Genomic DNA, 23,787 nt, shown 5'->3' on the forward strand with positions numbered 1-23,787 from the left:
CCGTAAACATCTTTTCACACTCAAGGTTGGTCTTTAGACATGTAAAGATGCCGACTGCAAACGTTACTCATAACAAGAGTAATTTACACACTACATGAACAGCGCAATCATGTTCACATGGTCATGGAATTGAATATGTGAAATATGAAAGAACAATGTGAATTATCAGATATTAATACTGTTGATGTTGAACCAGAGGAAATGGAATTTCCCCTGGTTTCTAATTCTAATTCTGAATGTGCAAAAACTAACATCCTGACTTGATAAAGAAGAAGTAAAGCTGAGCCTGAAAAGCTGACTCTGAGACGTCCACACAGAGTAGTTTGGCCTGAAGTGGCCTCAAGTGACCCTCTCACAGGTTATGTATACATAACAACAAGGCCTGTTTTCTGGCCTGACCCCCAGGCACAACTTTACAAAAGTTGTGTTTTGGGGTTTGTAATGAGCAGTAACGCCTCACCGGGATCTCAGCATGGCCACAAACTTTAACTTGTGTTTCCACAGTTACAAGACAATTATGGTAAGATGAGAAAATAAACTAAATGTACAAAAGGATTTATTTGTAAGATGAATTGTAGCAGTTGTTAAAGTTATTTTATTACAATGTCCCATTTTTCGACAGAACTTTAAAATCCCTGCATGCAGACATATTGGTAAGCCACATACTTTTACAGACTTTTACAGTCAACTCACACACACACACACACACACACACACACACACACACACACACACACACACACACACACACACACACACACACACACACACACACACACACAGGCACACAGGCACACACGGGCACACAGGCACACACGGGCATACACAGTGTGATGACATAGTCAGAAATAGAATTGGGATGGCTGTCGTCCATGTGGCTATTAATACTCAGCTTTTCTGAGGTCATTGGCAACATACACACACACACACACACACACACTCACACACACACAAACAGAAACACACACACTACCCTGTCCAACTCTCACCCTCTCTCCTAAATCAACTTTCTCTTGCTTTGTTGCTTTGTATGTGAGTGGGTGTGAGTGTGTGTGTGTGTGTGTGTGTGTGTGTGTGTGTGTGTGTGTGTGTGTGTGTGTGTGTCAATGTGTCCATACCACATTTTAGGAGTCAGACTTTTTGTGGGCAACTAGAAAGGAAAGTACATAATGAGCAAAATCTCTAAATGTTGCGTTGGCTGTTTTCTGTGTTTTGCCAGTCTGGCCCCTGAGTGGACAGCTACACCTGTAGGGTGTGTGTGGTCTGGAAAATAAAAGGTTTGTAGAACTGGATTGTAGCTTGATAAATTACAGCAGTTTGACCTCTTCAGTGGCTGCAGGTCCACTGATATTCAAAGAGGAAGCCAAACTGAACATTATTTCCCCCCTTCAGACGAGAAAGAAGTACTTGCATCCTTTAATCAAGTTAAACTAATGATACCACTTTGTAAAAACATGCAGGTACAAGTGTAAATTAGTTAAAATGTTACATATGTGGAGCAGTATTATGAGAAAAATAAACTTAAAGTTTAAAAAATAAAGGTACTCATAATAAGTAATAAGTAACTTATTAAAAGTAATAAGTGTTATACTATTATATACTATACTTAAGTATTATTATTAATAATAATAATTATAGATCCCTTAATGTGTATAAAGGATTTTAATGTTGAAGGTGGTCAAGGTGACACTTTTTTGCCACTAACTTCTTTATACACTGTTGGGTAGTTCAGTCAATCTAAAATATTGCATTATATTTAATTTGTTGATCATATCTTTGTGTGGCTGTCAGATAAATGAAGTGCTGTAATACTTACAATATCTGTTTTTGAATGTTGCTGCTGAGTAGAAGTATACATCTGCATAAAAGTATCTCATAACTGTACAGTAGATGAGTAAATGTAGAAACTTTCCAACACTGCCCTTCTTCACCAGGTCATTCCTTTACTTCTCTTTCTCCCTTCCCTCCTTTACTCCTCTCTTTATTCATCCCAGTGTGCTTTTATTCCTCCATCCATCCTTTCCAGAGATTTCTGTCAAGTTGGCTAAGACATACACCCAACCGCAAGCAAAGCGTGGGTGACTTTGCTCATAAAATAAAGTGTCATAATGTAAATTCGTCGACAGTATGTTTTATTTTGAAAATCTCACCGGAAGTGCCGTATATTTGTAATATATTAGCTTTGACGCGGGTCGACCCCGCTGTTGCTCCCCGGTCTCCAGTGTGGATTTACATACCCTGATTTCCGTGGGACTGGGAAACGAAAGAGGAGGGAGGCGAGTCTTTCAGGAAACTGAGGCAACAGCCGCAAACAGTGTAATTTGACAAATGTACAACTTTTAGCCCCGGTCGTCGGGTCTTTCGCGCCTCCCAAAACCTTTTTTCTCGGACTAACGTTTACGCTACTTTTCCTGCGCTTCCTCTGGCTCACTGGACTAACGCTTCTAGTCTGGAGAAGAAGGGCTGGGGAGGTTTTTGTCGGAGAAGAAGTCTGGAAGCAGCTCGAGCTGAACCCGGTTTTGAAGGGCTGTGGCCATGGCCGGGGGTGGTGGAGGTGGTGGGGTTGTTGGTGGGGTTTCACCGTTGGGGCCCGCACCGCCGACGTGGTATCACCGGGACCTGAGTCGAGCCGCGGCCGAGGAGCTGCTGGCCCGGGCCGGGAGAGACGGCAGCTTCCTGGTGCGGGACAGCGAGAGTGTCACCGGGGCGTACGCTTTGTGTGTACTGTAAGTAACTTTATTCAGACAAGAGACGCGTGTAGGGACTCTTAACGTCTGTGTTGGGGCCTCGTTTGGCCTCCTGTACCGGGGGGTGGGGGGACGTTAGTAGCTCTGCCAACGTTCTAGTTTAAAGGTATTTTAAGTTCGTATTCAGCCAAACACATTTGTTTACTTTCTCACTGAAGTCTGGCAAAGGAGAGTCTGTCTGTCTGCCAAGCAGTGAGACTCCAGCATGGCACACACTACTTTAGGGCTGTCCCTGTCTGTCTGATGTGGTCTCGCCTGCAGCGCCGTTTTTTTTTTACAGGGCACTGAAACTGGATGGTGGTGGAGGTAAATATAAGCGTCTGCAGGGCCTGGTGAAGTTTTAATTTAAGGGCTCATGTAAGATCAGTGCAAGCAGGGAAGCAGCTGGCTTTAGCCGAGTAGTTACACATACTATCTTCTCACACAGTGTATTATAAAACGACTATTACCTGTATGTCAGGGCCTTTGCTAAATGAAGTGATGAAACGCCCACCCTCATTCTGGGATATTTTGCCATCAACCAACTCTCATGTTCAGCAAGCAACATGCAGAACCAGAGCAGTCGATCGAGCTTCAATACACAGACAACACTGCCACTGTGTACACTTTGACAATGACTAAGACGAGTCAAATGGACTGTGGAAAAGAGATGTTTAACTTACAAATGGCCTAAATGACTCACGTAACCCAAGTTAAACAGATGCAAAGACCGCTGACTGACTGACTGTGCAGATGCAGATGCAGATGCAGATGCAGGACACAGAAGCCCGATGCCATGTGACATGGTGCTCTGACATTGACTCAACCTACATCCCCTATCTGATAGTTTACCCCATGCTGAGTCCATTGTGTGGTTTGTAAACATGCACACCGGCAGCAGTGCACGTCGTATGTCTTAACTACTATAATTTGTAATTCATGACACTATTTCATAGTTCGTTATACTGCAGTCTGACCATATACTAGGATAACTCTCATGTTAACACATTACTCCTCTTGCACCCCTATAAGAACCCAGAATAAATAACCCTGCATCCCATTTTTGGCCACTGGCTTATTAGAATAAATGATTGTGCTAAATATCCATTTTTCATCCTTCGCTGGATCCGTAGTAATTCATTAGGTCACTCTATGACCAACAACATTCCTCACATCCATATTTTACCGACAGGTTTAGCTTCTACATACAGCAGTAAAGACCTAACAGTAAAATAACCTGGTAAAATATTGCCCCTTCGTCATAGATCATGTGGACCAGTGTTATGAGATCATTATGGCAGGAACAAGCTGTCTGTCTTCATAAAGGATATCTATGAGAATGCGGATGACTCAGTACCAGCCCCTGAAGCCGTAGAGGAAAAAATGTATTCGACTCATTCTTGTGAACTTCTGCTGACATTACTGAGTAAAAATGCATCTCCGGGAAGTACAATCTGAATCCCCAGACGTGTGAAAAGCTTTCGGCTCACCGTCTGCAGTCATGGACCTGAGTGTGGCCTTCTGGAGGCTCGGGATTGATGTCTAGACCAGGTCCTTTCAATATTAAACACCATATCTAGGGATGCACAGATCTGACCTTTTTTATTCCTGATGCCAAAATGTTTCTTTTTACCTAAAGATGGCTGTCAGACAAGGCTTTTTGCTGAGCGTGTCTTCGTGACATTTGTACTTCCCTTTTAAAGGATTCGTAGAGACCAGTGTGTTTCCATTCTGCTGCTGTCTGAGAATAGACTGGTGGGATGAGTGTTTGTGCCGGTGACTTTAACAGACGCTGTACCAGCAGTGGCACTGACTCCTGGGCCGTCTTTCGGACTTTCGGGCCTTTTGCCTTTCACTTCCTCTTAGCATGCAGACTTTTGTAGGAAATGACCACTTTGACCAGTTTACCGTATTTGTGTGCAAGGGACGTTTATGTATTTATGTTCTACAGAGCAGATTGAATAAAGTGTCGTATGTTGGAGCTTTATCGTTCACTGCCACGGTGTGATTAAATAGTGAAATATTTTTAAAAAAACAGCCTTCTAGCGAAGGGATTCCTCTGATTGCAATGCCGGACATTATTGTCGGAGAGGCCGTGTTTTGAGTTTAAGCATGCATCAGTGGGACAACTACAGAGATGTTAAAATGTTCTTGAGTGTCAGTGCAGCGCGTCTAAACATGTTGGGGTCCATGCGTGGCCCTCTGTGAGTCTGTGTGTGTGTTTGACACCGAGATGTTCCTGAGAGAGCATTCCTCACCATGGAGTCTTGTGAGTGGGTGTATATGTTATTGCCTCGCACAGTTAGTGGGTTGGGAATTTTTTTTATGGATGTTTTTTTCTTTTTAAATAGACAGTTTCCAGGTACGTGTGTGTGTGTGTGTGTATATAATATATATATATATATATCTATATATATATATATACTCCCATATTTATAGCACTTTTTACAGCTTGCTTGTGATCCCACATTAAATGTGTGGAATATTTGTAATAGTGTAAAAACCTATTGTGATCCAAATGTGGAGATCCTTTTACGCATCCTCATCTTAACTGTCATTTAAAGCTAAATATCCTTCTGGAGCTCAGCCCTGCTGGTCTTTACCTATATTTAGTGGCTTTAACTTGGACTCACCTCATCAGTGTACCTTTTTGCAAGGATTTACATTTCCCTCATGTTTTGTGCTTTTGCTATATTGTTCAGTTTGTACTGTATGTTTTTCCTGCAGGTTACCAATGTTACCAAAGGTTTTCAATGATGAGTAGCGTAAGAATTATAAAGAACAGGGCAGAGTGGGGAGTCAGTGGGGCAGTCTTTATCCTCTAGTCTATTGTTGACAACACGCACACACACACACACACACACACACATTGTATGCTTTGCATCTGTGTCTATCCCATAATGAACCTCTCTCTCCCCCCCCCCCTTATAGCTTTGCTGCTACTGAAACAATAGTATTTACTCCACAAAACCTCATCAGCTGCCAACAGGAAAACAAACGCACACACAAACACTCTACTGTACACTGCCAGGGACTCCTGTGCATCGATTCTGTGCCCCCTGGACCCACAATGCATTGTGTTTATAATATGACAGGATTAAATGTGTGGGATATGGTTTACAGAGGCCGGGGCGGACAAAAGGAGCAGTTCATCTCACTGACTGTGTTTACTGCTGGGCCTTGAAAGGCAGGAGCAAATATTTATCAAGTGTGTACTGTTAGTGTGAGCAAACTGCTGGAGGCGAGATGATATATGGAACTATTATCGGCAACTATCTGATAAATGTGATGTCAGTGTCCCTGATAGTTTTGCTGGCTATGTCCCAAATCATTGAACTCTTAACGCTGTGGGTTCAAATCTGTGCCAGGGCCCTAATTGCATCCCCCCCCTCTCCTCTCTCTGTGTGTGCTGGCAGATAAAGGCAAGAACACCAGAAACAGAAACACACACATCTGAGCATCTACAGCAGGAATTGATGATAATCAGCCTGTAAAAACACAATGGCCCTCAGTGTGTCAGTCAGAGAAGGCTATATGAAATATCAGCAATTTAAAAAGTTGAATTAAAAGTCTAACATAAACTGGCCTTTCCTCTAATGAAGTTACTTCAGTCGTACATTTGAATCCAGTCCATGTTTTAGTTGCGGAACACTGACCTGGAAAGACCGGAAAAACCACTGAGGGGTCAGAGCAAGAAGAATTCCTGTCATGGATTTATGCTTTCCTCAATTTATACAGTGTACACACACACACACACGCACACACTCGTACTGTAAATAAGCACAGTAGAAGCGCTGCAGCAGTAAAAGCATTACAGAAGTGTTTTGCATAGGCTGCCATGCTTACGCCCACACATCTAAACAGACACACAACCATAACACACACACACACACACACCAACAGACATGAACCACAACATCTGCCTGGCAAATTTAACATTTTGTGTTCCGGGCCACTGAGCTGGCATGAAGTGCGGACATGAAAATCATTAAACTCTCCAGCTCGTGGCTGCAGGCGTTGTAGTCACGGCTGTGCAATAGTGATGTCAGAGCATCGAACTGCAATCGGTGAAAAGAAGAAAAAAAAAAGCTTGTTGTTCAATAAATTCTGACATTTGATACACAGTTGTGGACTAAAAGAAACGCGACACGTTCAAAAAATAACTTTGATCATTTTCTTGTAATCTGTATCCTTCCTATCTACCGTTTCTTTATTTTGTACCATCAGTATAACTATAGTTCATAGTTTGAAAGCTAGGCTGATCTGCTGTCCTGTATCATGTAAGGATAAAGCCCGCATACAACTGTGACGGACAGCAACAGGTTGAGGCTCTCTACACCGTTTAAACCCCCTTCACTCTCATACACGCGCACACACACACACACACACACACACACACCATTCACTGAGGTCAAGTACAAGACAGTATGTATGTCAGCGCTTGAGATGTTTTTTTATCAAACCATAGTCTCAAGGTTGTCTCCTCTTTTTCTCTCACTTCTCTCTTTTGTCTGTTTTTCACTCCATTTCCTCCAACTTTTTGACCTTCATTTCTTCCTCCTCTGGTGTTTCTTTCTCTGTAGGTTTCAGAAGCACGTCCACACATACAGAATCCTCCCAGACGACGAAGGATTTCTCGCTGTACAGGTACAGAAAAGACACACACACACACACGCTCTCACTCACTCACTCCACTGAGGTCAAGTGTGTGTGTGCATGTGTGCAGCAAAAACTGTATTTGCTTCAGTAGCAGCTGGCAGGCAGAGATGCTTTTGTTGGCTCTGAGCTCTCTGAGCTTTCACTCACACTCACACACACACACACACACACACCAACAGCAACCTCTTTGTGCGTTGTGCCCAACAGCTGTGAAGTCCCCACCAGCACTACCACCAGCCACACACACGCCCTGCCTCTCTCACACACACACACACACACTTCAGACTATCCGTGTGGCCACACCATGTTGTATGATTTTGGGGGTCTTAGCTGTGACGTTGAAGATCGTCTAAAAGTCTTAATTTTTGCATCCTGGAACTGAGTATGTTTTAGAGCAATGTTTACCGAAACAGTTCTTCCTGGTTTGAATTATATTTAGACCACTGGATCATATTTGCTTACACAACATTAAATGTGGAACAATAGGGGCCCACCAGAGATTTCAATAACATGACCACTTGTAGCCAAGGAGGTTGGATGCTATTGTTCTGTTCGTACCATGTAGAAAATAACAGTCCTTCTCTTCCTCTCTGTCTCTCTCGGCGTGTCCCTCCTCGGATGTCCTCCTCCCTCTCTCCTCTCAGACGTCTCAGGGCGTGCAGCCAAAGCGGTTTAAGACGCTTCCAGAGTTGGTGTCGTTGTACCTGCAGCCCAGCCAGGGTCTGGTCACCACCCTGCTTTACGCCGTGGACAGAGAGGAAGCAGCCGTCAGCGACGACAGGGACTATTCAGGTAGTGCCACGCAAGCACACACATTAGCATTTCACTTGCACGTCATGTTTGTCACATATTAACTCGCCCCTTCTGTGATTGGTAGATGGAGAGGATGAGAAGCCACCACTCCCCCCTCGCTCTGCCTCCACCTACACTCCCCCTGGACCAGACACACCGACAGAAAGGTACAACGGTTATATGAGTACACGCTGAGAATCAAATCGCAAACCACTTGCAGAGCTTCTTAACAATATGTTTACAATGTAGTACACACGCACACACACACACACACACACACACACACACACACACACACACACACACACGCACACACACAGAGGAAGGATGTTGCTTCACTGTGAATGCAATTATATCAACTCCGCTCACAAAAATAGTAAACAGTGGTATCAGAGATTTTATGAACAAACAAACCCATGTACACACACACAGTTCCTCATTCACTTTCACTGTTTCTGCCGCATGACATAAGCGCACATCATGCAGTGAACATACGCTCCGTATCAAACACAACAAGCACTCTCACACTCACACATGTTGATTAGCAGACACACACACACACACATTAATAACCTCCGCTCTGCCCGTGGTGCCCCCGTCTGCTTGCACAAAGAAGGAAAACCACATCCTGTGTAAAACCACGTTGGTCACAGGTGATGCACAGCTTTGACGAATGTGTCGCTCATATCTGTGTATATTCATGAACAAAGATTAGCGCCCTCACTCAGACTTCAGTGAAGCGAGTTAGGTGGCTGAATCATTCTGATATTTCAGTTGCAGTTAAAAGTGTTTACGAGACGAAACTAACCAACCACAGTTAGAAGCAGAAAGTAGTAGTGCTTTGTCAAAGTTTCATTTGTAGAGGAAATCAATGAAGCTTCATCCTCCGTCCAGTCACGGTGGTCCTCATTTGCCATGTTGTCATGGAAAGATAAGTAAAATGCTTTCCACATACAATTCATCAAATTCTCCAAAATGAGTGCAAAAGACATCTTAGATCAGAGACCGTGAAGGAACAAGACGTCACCTTTTCCATTGCTGGTTTGCAGACTTCGCATGTTAAAAATAAGGTGCAAGAAAATGTACTTAGTTCACACGGAGGCCACAGTCTGGACCATATCAAAGGACATAAGTCAGCTCTCTGTATTAGAGGAAATGTGTGATTCAAAAAACCCTGACTGCACAGCGCTCACAGACTCTCACGCACATACAGATACACAGATATACACACATACACAGATACACAGATATACACACATACACAGATACACAGATATACACACATACACAGATACACAGATATACACACATACATAGATATGGCTACTATGAAGTCTATGACCGTTTTCTGATACAAGGGATGGAATTTACCTGTAATTTTGACACTCATTGTTTTAAGTATCAGCTGAAAGTTTAATGTTTATGGTCATAAAAGCATAAAAGTAACAATGGTGAGGATGGATTCTAAATATTGGACTTTATTTGAATTGGTTGTAGTGCTCCAGCAGCTAATGGCCTCAGCACCATCTCCCACGAGTACCTGAAGGGCAGCTATGCTCTGGACCTCGAGGCCGTCAAACAGGGAGCCGGCTCCCTGCCTCACCTCAACAAGACACTAGTGGCCTCCTGCAAACGCCTAAATGGGTAAGAAGGACATCCCAGGACATCTGTAGACAACACATATTCCACCTACACATACTCTCTTGTCCATGCATGCTCTACACACAAAGCCGTTCTTTATACACTGTATGTGCTCGTCACTAAATCATAGAAATGTGCAGCCCGCAGAGCCGCCTCTTGTTTTGGCCACAGTGGCACATGTTGCACATTCAAACATTGTGATAAGCCACAGAAAATAGACTTCAACCATAAACAGGCGTGGATTATATACATGTAACAAATTGAACTCAATCATGTGGTTAATAATCACCTGTAACGTATTGTGCAGCCCCAGCACGCACTCATACGTCTAGTAAATCTCTTTCTGTTTCCCCCAATAGGGAGGTGGATAAGGTCCTGTCAGGTCTGGAGATCTTGTCTAAAGTTTTTGATCAGCAGAGTGCTTTCATGGTCTCCAAGATGATCCAACAGGTACGAGTCTGTGACTCTTTGTGTGTGTGTGCGCACGCTAAGTTACAATGTCATCCTGCTTCCTCCAACAACTGGACTGTGGCAGTTTCTAAGCCCTATTCTGCATTCCTTCTATACAATATAATACTTATGTTAGTATGTGTGTAGACCCCTCACCACCAATCCGTGGGCAATACCCCGATTGTTTAATTCAAATATAAGTTGTCTGCATTTGTATCCAAGCTGTGTGACCTTTTTTAACTTCCCCCAGACTGGAACCAAAATGTTCCGCCAACTTCCAGAACAGCCACTTCTCTGTTCTCTCTAAAAAATAAAAAAACATTTGTTCGTAATTCCCGACCGGTATCGCTCACATTAAACGTGATGTGTGTCACACGGGAATGTTGATTCAGCTTCACAGACGATGGAATATGTGACATAATGTCCTGAAATAACAAGTCAATACTTCTGTTTAAGCCTCGCTAACTAGTAAAGCTGCTTGTGCACAGAGCAGCCAATCAGACTTAGTGACAGAGAATCAGAAACATCTTATTGGCTTTAACACATAGCGGGACCTAATATACACACACATAGAGTAATCACATATACACACACACACACACAATCAAGGTGGTGTCATTTCTCTGCAGGGTCTTCTGGGAACAGCTGAGGCCGGTCACACTACAGTCATACATACTGTTCTTGAAATATTGTATCACAAGGAAACACACTTTGTGTTTGTAGGATATGTGCATGTGGGGATGTCCTACGTGTAATCTTTTTCCCATTGGTTGTGTGTCTTACACGGTGTCAGTGCTTACATGAGATGTTTACAATGAGTCATATTTTTATATGTCTTTAAATCATCATCACTTAGAAATAATTGATAGGCCATTGTGCTGCACGTCACTGTGCTGGCATCAGTTCAGTAGTCATCAAGCACACACGTACGTGTCAGTCTGTTTTAATCTGATTTATACATACACGGGTAGACCGGTTACGCAGCCTTAAGAACAACTTGTACGACACTGCTTGTTGTGTGTTTAACGTGCTAGTTTCAGAGTTCTGATAGTTGTAATTCTTTCCTCCATCAGTCGGTGAATCAGGGTGGAGACCAGGAGTTGGAGAACCTTGTGACCAAGCTGGCAATTCTCAAAGACCTGCTGTCCTCCATAGAGAAGAAGGTACACACACACACACACACACACATTCAGTCATGTGTAGGCGTGCACCCTCGCACCCGATCACTTCAGCTCCCTCTCAGTTTTGGACACGGCAGTGCGTTTGTTGTTGCAACCCTTTAAAAAGTATTTGTACAATGTGTAATGCTAGGAGAGCCAAATGGAGACGAGTGCCATGTAGGTCATAACATGGAGGTCATTATTGTCAAGCCTAACAGGATGTTTTTTATTAGACTTTTTACTTTTCTCCCTAATTTAGAAGTACAGTTTGACCAGCTCTGCCATGTTAATATTTGACACCACTTCTACTTTGTTTGTATGGAGGGGCTTTCGCTGCTTGGGGAGGAAACAGGAAATAGCCTCAATCAGGCTGCATGTCTTGACTCATGTGATGTCACTGACTCCACCTTCTCTGCTCCTCTTATAAAACGTGGGAAACTCATTTCACTGTTGACACCAACACTTGAGCTGAAAGCAACACAGCGTCTCTGTTTGTGTCTGTGTGTGTGTGTGGGTGTGTTTTCTCTCGTGTTTGTGTTTTTTAATTGTCCTTGCTCTCCCTTTCTCTCTCTCTCTCTCTCTCTCTCTCTCTCTTTGTGCCCTCAGGCTCTCAAAGCTCTCCAGGACATGAGTCTGTCATCTCCATGCTCCCTTCCTCCTCTTTCCATGCGGCACAGCAAAGCCATCCCTGTGCAGGCATTCGAGGTTCGGCTACACACACACACACACCACCTGCAAACTCATAAACACACACATTTTAGTAGTGGTGCAGGGCATTATATGTATGAGGTCAGTATAAAGGCAGGAGTGATGATCTGTTCCAAAGTGCATCAACTAAAAACTGAAAAATAAAATTGACCCTTTATAAAATCAATATCTGCATTTTAGCAATTACCAAAGTGTACCCATACTTTCTCAGATACTCAATGGCTTCAAAGCCAAATTGCCCCTATTGGAAATTCAAGCGCTACTCCAATCTTTTGTCAATTTAATTATGCAATTAATCATAATCTTAAATCATTCACATCTCCTGTTTTATGAAAGGAATAGGATTCTCAGGAAAAGATTTATTTATTTTGTGTTGATTTTAGTCCGGAAGCAAACCTGAGATTTACAACGCTAAAACTCCTCCAGGTTTGATTTATTAACTGTCATAATAGCAGACTGGTGCTTTGGTTTCACAGAGGAAAGACTGAACCTGAATTACAGTAAAACAGGGTGTGAAGGTCATATATTCCTGCAACACGCTGCAGGAAGTTTCCCAGCAGAGCTGATATGAGACCACAGGAATGTGTGTAATGCACTTCCTGTGGCTTTGTCATAGTATATAGTATTTGTCACTTTTGGTATCGTAGTCCCGAGTTCGCAAGTAAACGCGTATAACTGATGTTTTGTCTATTGGTCACAAGATTCTAGTTGTTTTATTTTGAAAGTGCGCCGACAGCATAACGCATAGACATGTAGAGAAAAGTCAGAATAATAAGAAAGAGCTTCATAATAGGGGTTTAGAGGTAAAGAGAGATTATTATCAGTAGGAACACGTGGAGTACAGGGTGAGACGGAGGAGGAGGAAGAGGTGACTAATTTAAAAAAATTAGCCAAGTCGGCATCCTCTGTGGTGACCTCCTTTCAGCAGCTTCCTGTTGCACAGGAACAGAAGTGTTGTTAAGATGGGGAGAAAGGTTTAAGGCGTAGAACCTGATTCAACCCACCGACACTCAAACAAAACCCCATCATGGCTTTACATGATACGCATAATAAGTATGTGAAGAACAGAAATATGTGGACTGTTATCTAAAATGACAATTAAGACAATCAGGACATCTGTTAGCATCCACATTCCTGCTTTTTTTTGTTTTCAGATCTCTAATCTAGCCGGCTACATGTATAACTGACTTAGATGTAACTCTGTTAGTGCCGTAGAAGCAGCTTGTTTTGTATGTTCTAACAGTAGAGGGAGAGACTGCAGATGAGTCCACTACTTTCATTTTGGAGACCCCTGGTGGTCTGAGGATTTCACACGAGTTCTGTGGACACATGCACTTTTAGAAAATATATAACATATATAACATACTTCTTTTAGAAATGCACCACGAGAACCTTCAGATTCTATGAGCGTGTGTTGTTGTTTTTATGCTCCTTATCTGATCCACTTCAGGTCAAACTGGATGTTTACCTGGCAGAGCTGACAAAGATAGGAAAGAGTCAGAAGTACACCCTGTCTGTGGACGTGGAGGGGGGACGCCTGGTGGTGATGAAGAAGGTGAAGGACAGCCAAGAGGACTGGACCACCTTCACACACGACAAAAGTGAGAATGACACAAACACTGTCCCCAATAGTTCCTAAACTGTGAGATGAGTAATCTGTGATTGACACCCAGATAGAGACATAACATTGTCTTGTGATCAATTGGCTTTTTAGACAGATTGAACAATGGCCACATTCTTTACATATGTGATCATTTCCGTGTGAAACGGCACCTCCTCTCCTCTCTACCCTGATTGTTAATGTATGTCCAAAGGGTTTATATTAATTGTATATGATGTTATTGGATGTGGTCTGTGTTTTGAGTGGCGTGGCCGTCCTCTGCTTCAATACACTTTGGGTAACTCTGAGTAATGTGTCGGTTTTAGCTGTTCCATGAAAACTCTTTAAATGTCTCTGGACTCCGGGGCAAAAGATGCGATGTATTTATGGATCCAAGAGTGTAATAACATCATTTTTCTTCATGGTGTCTGTGAGAGATGCAGTTGAGGTAAAGACATGAACAAAATATGATGATGTAATGGCAAATTGAACAATTCTTTCTAGCCCATTTCTTCTGTCATGCCTTTTCATTGTTCTCCCTCCTTTACTTTGCCCGTCTTTAAACTGTCAATCTATTACTCGATATTGCTTTTTCCTCCTGGCTCTACTCTCTCCCCGTCTCTGACCTTCTGTCCTCTGTTCGTCTGTCTTTGTGTTTGTCTCAGTCCGTCAGCTGATCAAGTCTCAGCGGGTGCAGAATAAACTGGGCATTGTTTTTGAGAAAGAGAAGGAAAAGAACCAGAGGAAAGACTTCATCTTTGCTAGTGCCAAGGTCTGCACACACACACAAACTCACACACACACACACACACACTCGCACACTGCCTCAAAGGAAAATGTGTAGATGTATCATTCAAAGATACAAACACATTCATAATGAAATTAACACATTTTCTGATTTATCTCTTCTATCTGCGTATGTGATCGGACACACACACACAAATGTCTTCTATGAATTCAGTGTCAATGTGACTCTCCTCGGATCTTTTCTCTTTTAATGAGGAAAATATGATGGAAAATACCAAAAACGACTTCCCTCAGTGCTGTAAATGAAAAAAACAGTTAAGGAATAAACTCGTAATTTTTTCCAAATTAATGAAAAGCACATATACTCACACTGATTGTTAGTCAGCTTTTAAGTGCTGCTACTTCAGAACAAGGTTCCCTTTTGTGGCAACTTCCACTCACTGATGTGTGTGTGTGTGTCTGTGTGTGTGTGCGTGTGTGTTGTGTGTGTGTGTTTCAGAAGCGGGAGGCATTTTGCCAGCTGCTGCAGCTGATGAAGAACAAACATTCCAACCAAGACGAGCCAGACATGATTTCCATCTTCATGGGCACCTGGAATATGGGTGAGACACAAACACACATTATTCGTAATATCTTAAGATACATTTTTCAACATGATCCACGTTAAAAGCAACACAACCTGAGTTATCATTTATTGTCATGTAGTGCATTTAAAAATAACAGAGCATGTGTTTCCGGAGCTTGACATTCGTATTTCTTTAGAGGAGAATGTAATGTTTTGGTCATGGTCTCTAGGCTCAGTGCCTGCGCCTAAGTCTCAGGCCTCATGGGTGTTGTGTCGCGGCCTCGGGAAGACTCTGGACGAGATTACGGTCACCATCCCTCATGACCTTTACGTGTTTGGAAGCCAAGAAAACTCTGTGTGCGATCGGGAGTGGGTGGAGTCACTGCGCGCCATGTTGAAGGAACAGACGGAGCTGGATTATAAACCGGTGAGGAAAGAAAGATTTTCTGTAAATATGACATTCAGAAAGCAACGATGACTTATTGGTTTCCCAACTCTCTGTTGTAGATCGCAGTGCAAACTCTGTGGAACATAAAAATTGCTGTGTTGGTGAAACCGGAACACGAGAACCGGATCAGCCACGTGGGGATGTCCAGTGTGAAGACGGGCATCGCCAACACGCTGGGTAACAACAGCACTCAGTGTTCAGTCTTTACTCTTCTTCACGTGCTTTACTCTCTGGACAGAATATAGAGATATGAACAGTGGAATAACGGTGCTATCAAACACTGACTGGTTTCTGTTAAAGGAGGTATTATGGATTTTATGACTGCAACTCTTGTGGTCTCACCAAAAAAATATGACCTCAGACAACATCTAGTTAAAATGCCATGACATTCATTTAAACTGTAAACTTCCAAACTGAGAGAATACAACTAGATATTTATTTGTCCCAAACTGAAGATTCTCATAACATTGTGTCTTGACAGTTGATTAATTTTCGCAACAGGATTTCTCTTGTTCAATAAATGTAATATATGTATTTTGAATGTTTGTTTTGTTAAAGGTAACAAAGGAGCTGTGGGCGTGTCCTTTATGTTCAACGGGACGTCTTTCGGCTTTGTGAACTGTCACCTGACATCAGGCAATGAGAAGATTGCCAGGTATCTACCTCAGCCCTACACACATGTTATTCATGGCCATTTCATTTCAGGATATTGTACCTTTTTACCCCTTTACATCTACATGACACACATTACTCACACTCATTTACCTTTTGACCCCTACAGGAGGAACCAGAACTACCTAGATATCCTCCGCCTGCTGTCGTTAGGAGACAAACAGCTGAGCTCCTTCGACATCTCACTGCGCTTCACTCACCTCTTCTGGCTGGGAGACCTCAACTACAGGCTGGATATGGACATACAGGTGAAGCAGAACTCAGGCACACACACACACACACACACAAGATTGATGAAATGCAGCAGATGTGCATGACACCTCCTCTCCTTTGTGTCCGTGTGCAGGAGATTTTAAACTACATTAACAGGAAGGAGTTTGAGCCCCTGCTGAAGGTGGACCAGCTCAACCTGGAGAGAGAGAAGAACAAAGTCTTTCTACGCTTTGGTTAGTGTTTCTACCGTACTTCTGGCTTACAGTACTGTTTACCTCCTCTCCCTATGCATAATGGTATAGATAGTGCAAGTGTTGGAAGACTCAAAATCAGCCTCTACGTCTCTCAGCCTTTTGCCGTTGTGCGAAACTGTGAGAGCTTTTTCTTTGCACTGAGATTTACTTTAAATACGACTTGCTGATTAGGACAATTGCTCTCATCCGCCCCCGTGTACCATAAATACTGTAAATGTGTCGACACAAGCAGTCTGTGAATGTTTTAATACAACCAAGAATTATACTTACATTAACAATTCAAATTAATACGATTTATTAAATGAATAAAATGCTACACTTTGCACCTTTCCGCTCACCTGCGAGGAGTTCTAACAACAGAATGTGTGTCTACCTGTTTGCAGGGGAGGAAGAGATCTCGTTCCCACCCACCTACCGCTATGAGCGTGGCTCAAGGGACACGTACGTGTGGCAGAAGCAGAAGGCCACGGGGGTTTGTTTACCAACTCACACAGCATCACAGAGAGACGTCCTCCCAGCCGCTTCTGAAAACTGATGACTCTACTGTGTCTTCTACTGTTCTTGTCTGTCCCAGATGAGGACCAATGTTCCATCCTGGTGTGACAGGATCCTGTGGAAGTCCTACCCAGAAACACACATCGTCTGTAACTCCTATGGTGAGAACAAATTATTCATACATTTGTTTCAATTCGCTGTAACAGAGGTAGTTTTTTTTAGCAATTTTAGCAACTGGGTCTAGTGGTTAATTTCCCCTAAACATTGTAAACCTCTATATATGTCTTATACATGATGATGGGACTTATATCTTCCTTTGTTTGACAGGCTGTACAGATGATATAGTGACCAGTGATCATTCCCCTGTGTTTGCTACCTTCGAGGTGGGGGTGACCTCCCAGTTTGTCTCCAAGAAAGGTACAAGTGGATTCAGTTACATTCTTCAGAAAATACTTATTTATTTTCCTTTTGTTTATTGTCTTTCTGTCAATCGCTCTCCCTCCTGGTCGTACTCTGTTTCTTTTACTTCTGTTCTTGCTCTTTTTAAGGCTGCGGATAGACGTTTTAGTCAAAATAGAGCGGACTCCATGCATGTTTTAGGAACTTAATTTATGATTTGGTTGTTTTCCAGCTCAAATCTGAAGAGAGAGGCAATGAGTTGCGCTGAATATAAGCTGTTGCTCGTTCTCATTCATACTGTGTCACCTGTCTCCCCCGTCCCCCGTCCCCCGTCCCCCGTCCCTCCTGTTTCTCTGTAGGTCTGCCAAAGTCTTCAGAGCAGGCCTACATTGAGTTCGAGAGCATTGAGGCCATCGTGAAGACGGCGAGCAGGACCAAGTTTTTCATCGAATTCTACTCCACTTGTCTGGAAGGTGAGAAGAACACGCCGGCACCAGACAAGAATCCATCAGCGAGTTACAGTACACACATGGTTTCTGTAACACCTAATGGATGAATAAAAATTCCATGTGTTTCTTCTTTTCGTATCTCTCTCCCTCCCTCCCTTTCTCAGGCAGTCAGTATACCTTTTAAGCTTGAATCCATTTTTGACCTGTGCCGTATCCCCGCCTCCTGTCCGCCATGTACTTTTGAATGAAATGCAATAGAAACATCTTCCTTCTCTCCTTCCCACTTCTCCTTCCAACCTTGTTCCCTTTGTCCTCTCGACCCCCCTCCCGCCCTGCATTTCTCTGTCTTTCTCTCATTTGTAGAGTTTAAGAAGAGTTACGAGAACGACAGTCAGAGCAGTGACAACGTCAACTTCCTGCGCGTGGGCTGGTCCAACAAGCAGCTGACGACGCTCAAACCTCTTCTCTCGGAGATCGAGTACCTGCAGGACCAACATCTGCTGCTGACCGTGAAGTCACTGGATGGATACGAGTCCTACGGTATGAAGACAGTGTTTACGATGAGGTCGTGCAATTCTTTGAAGTGGACTTTTAGTCTGACAAACAAACGTGTGTGTGTGTGTGTGTGTTTCCCTGCTAGGAGAGTGTGTGTTGGCTCTGAAGTCTATGATTGGCAGCACAGCACAGCAGTTCCACACCTACCTGTCCCACCGGGGCGAGGAAACAGGAAATATCAGGGGGTCCATGAGGGTCAGAGTCCCTTCCGAAAGAATGGGAACCAGGGAGAGACTCTATGGTAAATGCAGCCAATTAACAGGAATCAGTGAACCTCTCCAGAGAAGAGGAAATATGTAAATGAAGCAGTTGAGACAAATGAAAGGACTTTAGAGCTTCAAGAATTCTGCAGGCGCGATTTCACCAAATGATGCAGTATGACGTTTCACTTAAATGTTATGGTTGTATTTCAGAGTGGATCAGTGTGGACAAGGATGAGACGGGTGGACCTAAAGGGAAATGCACTTTGGTATCCAGAGTGGGACATGAATACGTCAAGTCAGTACACTCTACTTCTGTATTAAAATGCAAAAAGCTGAATATTTTTCATAAAATGTGCATACATCCTTCAGAGGAGATTATTCTTTACACCACATTGTACAGCTCTATATATTTACATTATAGTGGATATCCGTATGATCCAACATAGAATGAAAAAATATAAATTGTGAGATTGTTTTTCTGGAGTACTCTTTACAAAAGTATTTTGGTTGTATTATTAAACCTGTTATACAGTTTAATACAGCAGAAATAATATCATCATGTTGTAATGAAAAGAAATCATTGATTGTGTTGGCCATTTGCCTGATGAAGACCCAGTATGGTTAAAATATTACATTTTGGGACTCTACCTTTCACCAGGGATGTGCACAAAATGTCAATGCTCTGTTTTGTCACACCAGCTGACCTGTTGTGATGTTGTCTCTGTGCAGGCCATCTGTCGTTCGTAAACAGCTTGGAGAGCTGGGAAAAGTGAGTGAGGAGGGAGAACGGACCAGCAAAGAGGAAATTGCTGCAAGGTACCGCCCCATTCATATAGGTTACACACATATTCAAAATATTCAAGATAATTCATATTCAAGATGTTCAAAAACGCATTTCTGATGTGGAAATATCAACAGAGCATTTTTGATGCAACAAAAAGTGAAAACCATGAAACATTAAAGGCAAGCTATCAACCACCTGTTCTGTTTTTTTCTGTATATTTTTAAGGCCTAAACAGGACGCACCAGACGGCGATCCGTCCATCTGCAAGAACAGCTACAATAATCCCGCCTACTACATCCTGGAGGGCGTTCCCAACCAGTCGGCAGCTGCTCTTTCGCCTGAGCTTCTTCCGTCTCCTACCTCCCCAAACCCCCAGGTAGCTAAAGCCCCTCCTCCCTCAGCTGGAGCTCGAACCAAACCGCCCTTTGTGGCCTCAGTGCCCTCTCACCCACGCAGACCCATGATGGGGCACCCGGTCCGCGCTATTAGCGAGGAGGGCTCCTCAGAGGACGACGGGGGCGCCTGTGTGGCAGGAGCGCAGGGAGCTGGTGTTGGAACGACAGTTGGAAGCACACTGAATCGACCTCCTCCCGACTTCCCTCCTCCTCCTCTCCCTAAGGGAGCCCTGGAGATGGTCGCAGAAGCCCCCTTCTCCAAACCTCGCACTCTTTACCCAGACCTGGCCGAGGTCAGGATCCCAGCAGCCAGTGCTGCTGCCCCACCGGCCCTCGGAGAGGGTTTCAGACGAGGAGGAGGGGGAGGGGGAGCAGGGGCGTTGGACGACCAGTCGTGTTCTGTGCTCCAGATGGCAAAGACGCTGAGTGAGAGTGAGTTTCCTGGGCAGCCTCCACGCGCTCCATCTGCGCCGCCGCCTCTTAGAGGGCAGCCAATGGGTTTAGGTCTGGACGCCTGCCGCACCTTCCCCCCTAGAAATGCCATCACAGAGAGTATTGCAGAGGACATGCCTGAGGAGGTGAGCAGCCCTTTTCAATGAACACTCAGTGCCTCATTCAAAGGTAGAAATGGCATTACATTGTGACGTGTATGGGTTGTTTTTTTTAGACGAGCTGCAATGTTCATACAGCAGTTTTTAAGCTGATCCTGTGTTTCATTTCCCCTGCACAGGCACTTTGGGGCAGCAGTAGTTCTTCTTTGTCTGTCGGGGATTCGTCGGTGGGGGAGTGGCTGCAGAGACTGGGCCTGGAGAGATATGAGCAGGGCCTTCTACACAACGGCTGGGACGACCTGGAGTTCCTCAGGTACATACACTGTTGCTGTAGACCTCTCTACTCTGATCTCTGCTGTTATTGTTTTATCACGATTGTTAAATAATAATCATTGTTCTTTTCAGTGATATCACTGAGGAGGACCTGGAAGAGGCGGGAGTGCTCGACCCCGCTCACAAGCGAATCCTGCTGGAGAGCCTTAAGCAGCAGCAGCAGCAGAAATAAACTCTTTGAAACCGGTCTCTGACTGGTCCAAACTGGCCTGGTACCACACCGGGTCCCAAGAGGCCAAATCTCAGCTGAGCTGAACTGAACTGAACTGAGCTGGAACGTGCCAATTGATGCCAGACTGTGCCTTCTGAGAGAAATTGCACTCCATTTGTACTTTCAAAAAAAACACTTAGAACCACCATCTTTTTCAGATGTACTGTATGTGTGTGTTGTTGTTGTTGTCGTTGTCGTCGTCGCAGAAGTGGCCTTATTTAAAGAGAATCATTTCAGTCCTTCATGTGACACTACATGTCCCTCAGCATTGAAACCTAGTGAGAAGATGCAGGATGAGATCATATTTTCATATGACTGAAGCAGCTGATTCATTTATGTTGTACCGTCACCGTCTGACCTGCAGCTTCAAGCTAGCTTCAGAGCTTGTTTTGTCTTTCTGTTTCCTGGAAAACATAAATCAAGTCAGTGAGTTTGATACTCCTCAGAAGAGGAGATTTTCAAATTTAAAGCAAAATGAAAAGAGGGATTTTTGTGGGAAACAAGAGCCTTGTCTCAGGGGGTTTTTTCCCCACTAATGGTCACATTTGAGGAAACTTTATGGGAATTGTTAGAGAGCCCTCAAGGGTAACGTCAGCACACAGCTGGGGAGCTTCTGTGATGGAGGCGGACAGGAAGTGGTGACAGTAGAGGAGTTAGCCCGGGCTCATGGCGGGCAATAGCGAGGTCAACTAGCAATTCTCATATTTTGTACTTTTGTGATGATGATCGGGCCGCTGTTGTTTAAATGGTGGCAATCATTGTCTCAGTGTCTCTGCACATATTTATGGTTTTATTTTTTATTTTTAAGGATAAAGGGAATATGGAGCAAACCAACCAAACCGGTCCCGGTGGAGCTAAACGTGCATGTTTCGCCGTGGTACAGCATTTACCTGTTAGCCATCAGCACCCCGAACACAGACACTTCAGCTTGCAGATTGTGACGAGTTGATTGCATTATTAGAAGATGAGAAGTTATTTTTTCAGAAATCTGTAAACACTGACAAATGAATGCCGAACTACATGAGGCCATAATATCACAATTTTACATTAGCTGAACTCTAAAGGTTTTATCCAGCACATTTATAATGTTCACTCTTTAATTATCTGTGAGGACATTACATTTGAATTTATAGAAGAAGCTGAATCTTATTTTAACATCATAAAACGGTTTGATGGGCTTTACGGTCACATCTCTCATTTATTTCTCTTTAAATTGTTTAAAACAGAATTGGTTAACATAGCTAAATGGATTAACTAATGATAATGTTCTACAGACAATTATTTACTTAGCCATCTTATTGTCATTGTCTTGGAGAAACCATTTGTCACCAAAACATTTCTTTTCCTGTCATGCTGTCTGGAGATTTTGCAGATTTTATTTTGTTATTTTGTTACATTACTAGAGACGCAGCATATATTCTGTACTCGTGGGAGAACATGTCGCCTCTCATGATTCATTAAAGAAGTCAGCTTTCTGCAGGACATGGAGCGTTTGAAGGCTGATGTTGTTCCCTAAAGTAACCAGCAGGTGGTGCTGCTTCTCCATAAACCTCACCAGTCGGTTTGATGCTGACTGTGCAAACTTTGTGGAAAACGAGACGCAACCAAGTCATGTTCAGTGAAAGAAGTTGGTTTTGTTCTTCATCAGCTAACAACCAGAGAGTTGACTCACCTGTTAGTGTTCACAGTGTCTTTTATTTGTTCTTAATTTAAATCCTGCCTCCTCTTCTGCCCGTGAGACTAGAAGCCAAACCATAAGCCAGTTTATAGTTGTTTTTAAGAGACGCCCACGTGGAGATCTCTTAAACTGTCAATGAATGTGTTGTTTCATAATTGGGACTAAATGTGTGTGTTTGTAGCAGTTTCATTCATGTCTATCTCTCCTACTTTTCCTCGTGACACAAAAACGTCCTTGAATTATGTTGCACCACATGCAACCTTTTTGCTTGTGTTATGTGTAATACAAGTTGTCTAATTTCCTAACAGCCCAACAACTATGATGCAGAGAATGTGGATCTGCCGTGTAGCCTCTCAGTGTTCTTGGTTATGTGTGTGTGTGTGTGTGTGCGTGTGTGCGTGTGTGTGTGAGAGAGTGAAAAAGAGAAGCGCCATTGTTGTTTTCTCTGACACACTCCTTTTATCTTGTTCCTTCATGTAGTTAATGTTAAGTTGTCCATGTCATTTTTTTCAATTAAAATCTAATCTCTTACTTGTTTTCTTTGTTGTTGTCGTCAAATGAAACGGTTATGATTTGTAAACCGGCCTCATTTTAAGGAGAGGTAACATGAAATTACGTGACAGTCATTTCACTTTTTATTTGACTTTAGGGAGCTCGGACGTCCAGTGCTCATGAACGCAGCTTTTTTAGTCTCTTGAGGTCTGCACATAACACTCTCATCACTCTGTTTACACACAAGAAACCAGATCATTGAACGCGTCACATAGTGCTTCCATAATGTAGATTTATTAGAATATTCAGAGTAGTGCTATAACTTCTCATTCACTAGAGCTTCTGTCGATTCATAGTTTTCATGGACGTGTGTTGGTCTGTGAGACAGATGCTCCGCAGAGAAATAAATCTGTAAAGCAACATGAGAGGAATAAACAAAGGGCTACCTAATATTTATATTACTAATTACGGAATTTACAGTCACAAAATTTCAGGAGCAGTTCAAAGAAATGTGTGGAGTTTTCCTCACTGACATAATAAAGAATATTAATAAATACATTTTCCCCCCCCCCCCCCCTGTTTTTGAGTAGATTTCTGGAGTAAACCC

At 43.2% G+C, this 23,787-nt stretch overlaps 1 protein-coding gene across 1 annotated transcript; it reads left to right on the forward strand.

Annotated features, from left to right (window-relative positions):
- Positions 1-2,263: 2,263 nt before the first annotated feature.
- inppl1a (inositol polyphosphate phosphatase-like 1a) lies at positions 2,264-23,219 on the forward strand. Its single transcript, XM_079166018.1, has 27 exons — positions 2,264-2,726; positions 7,310-7,373; positions 8,030-8,177; positions 8,263-8,344; positions 9,675-9,821; positions 10,178-10,268; positions 11,342-11,431; positions 12,035-12,133; positions 13,587-13,737; positions 14,402-14,508; positions 14,983-15,085; positions 15,279-15,475; positions 15,556-15,673; positions 16,055-16,151; positions 16,278-16,416; positions 16,515-16,614; positions 17,019-17,107; positions 17,210-17,291; positions 17,458-17,547; positions 17,889-18,002; positions 18,342-18,518; positions 18,619-18,774; positions 18,947-19,031; positions 19,466-19,552; positions 19,746-20,493; positions 20,646-20,779; positions 20,872-23,219. Exons 1-27 carry the CDS (start codon positions 2,536-2,538, stop codon positions 20,969-20,971), a joined length of 3,786 nt encoding a protein of 1,261 aa, XP_079022144.1. The 5' UTR covers positions 2,264-2,535; the 3' UTR covers positions 20,972-23,219.
- The last annotated feature ends 568 nt before the right edge of the window (positions 23,220-23,787 follow it).

Source organism: Pholis gunnellus (assembly GCF_910591455.1).
Source record: "Pholis gunnellus genome assembly, chromosome: 9".
Lineage (NCBI taxonomy): Eukaryota > Metazoa > Chordata > Actinopteri > Perciformes > Pholidae > Pholis > Pholis gunnellus.

What these genes read in the sequence shown, in the direction of transcription:
- inppl1a (XM_079166018.1), top strand. Translation starts at nt 2,536, where the DNA reads ATGGCCGGGGGTGGTGGAGGTGGTGGGGTTGTTGGTGGGGTTTCACCG. An exon ending in GGCAATGAGAAGATTGCCAG is followed by an intron (nt 16,152 to 16,277) that starts GTATCTACCTCA and finishes TGACCCCTACAG; the next exon opens with GAGGAACCAGAACTACCTAG. An exon ending in CATCGTCTGTAACTCCTATG is followed by an intron (nt 17,292 to 17,457) that starts GTGAGAACAAAT and finishes TTTGTTTGACAG; the next exon opens with GCTGTACAGATGATATAGTG.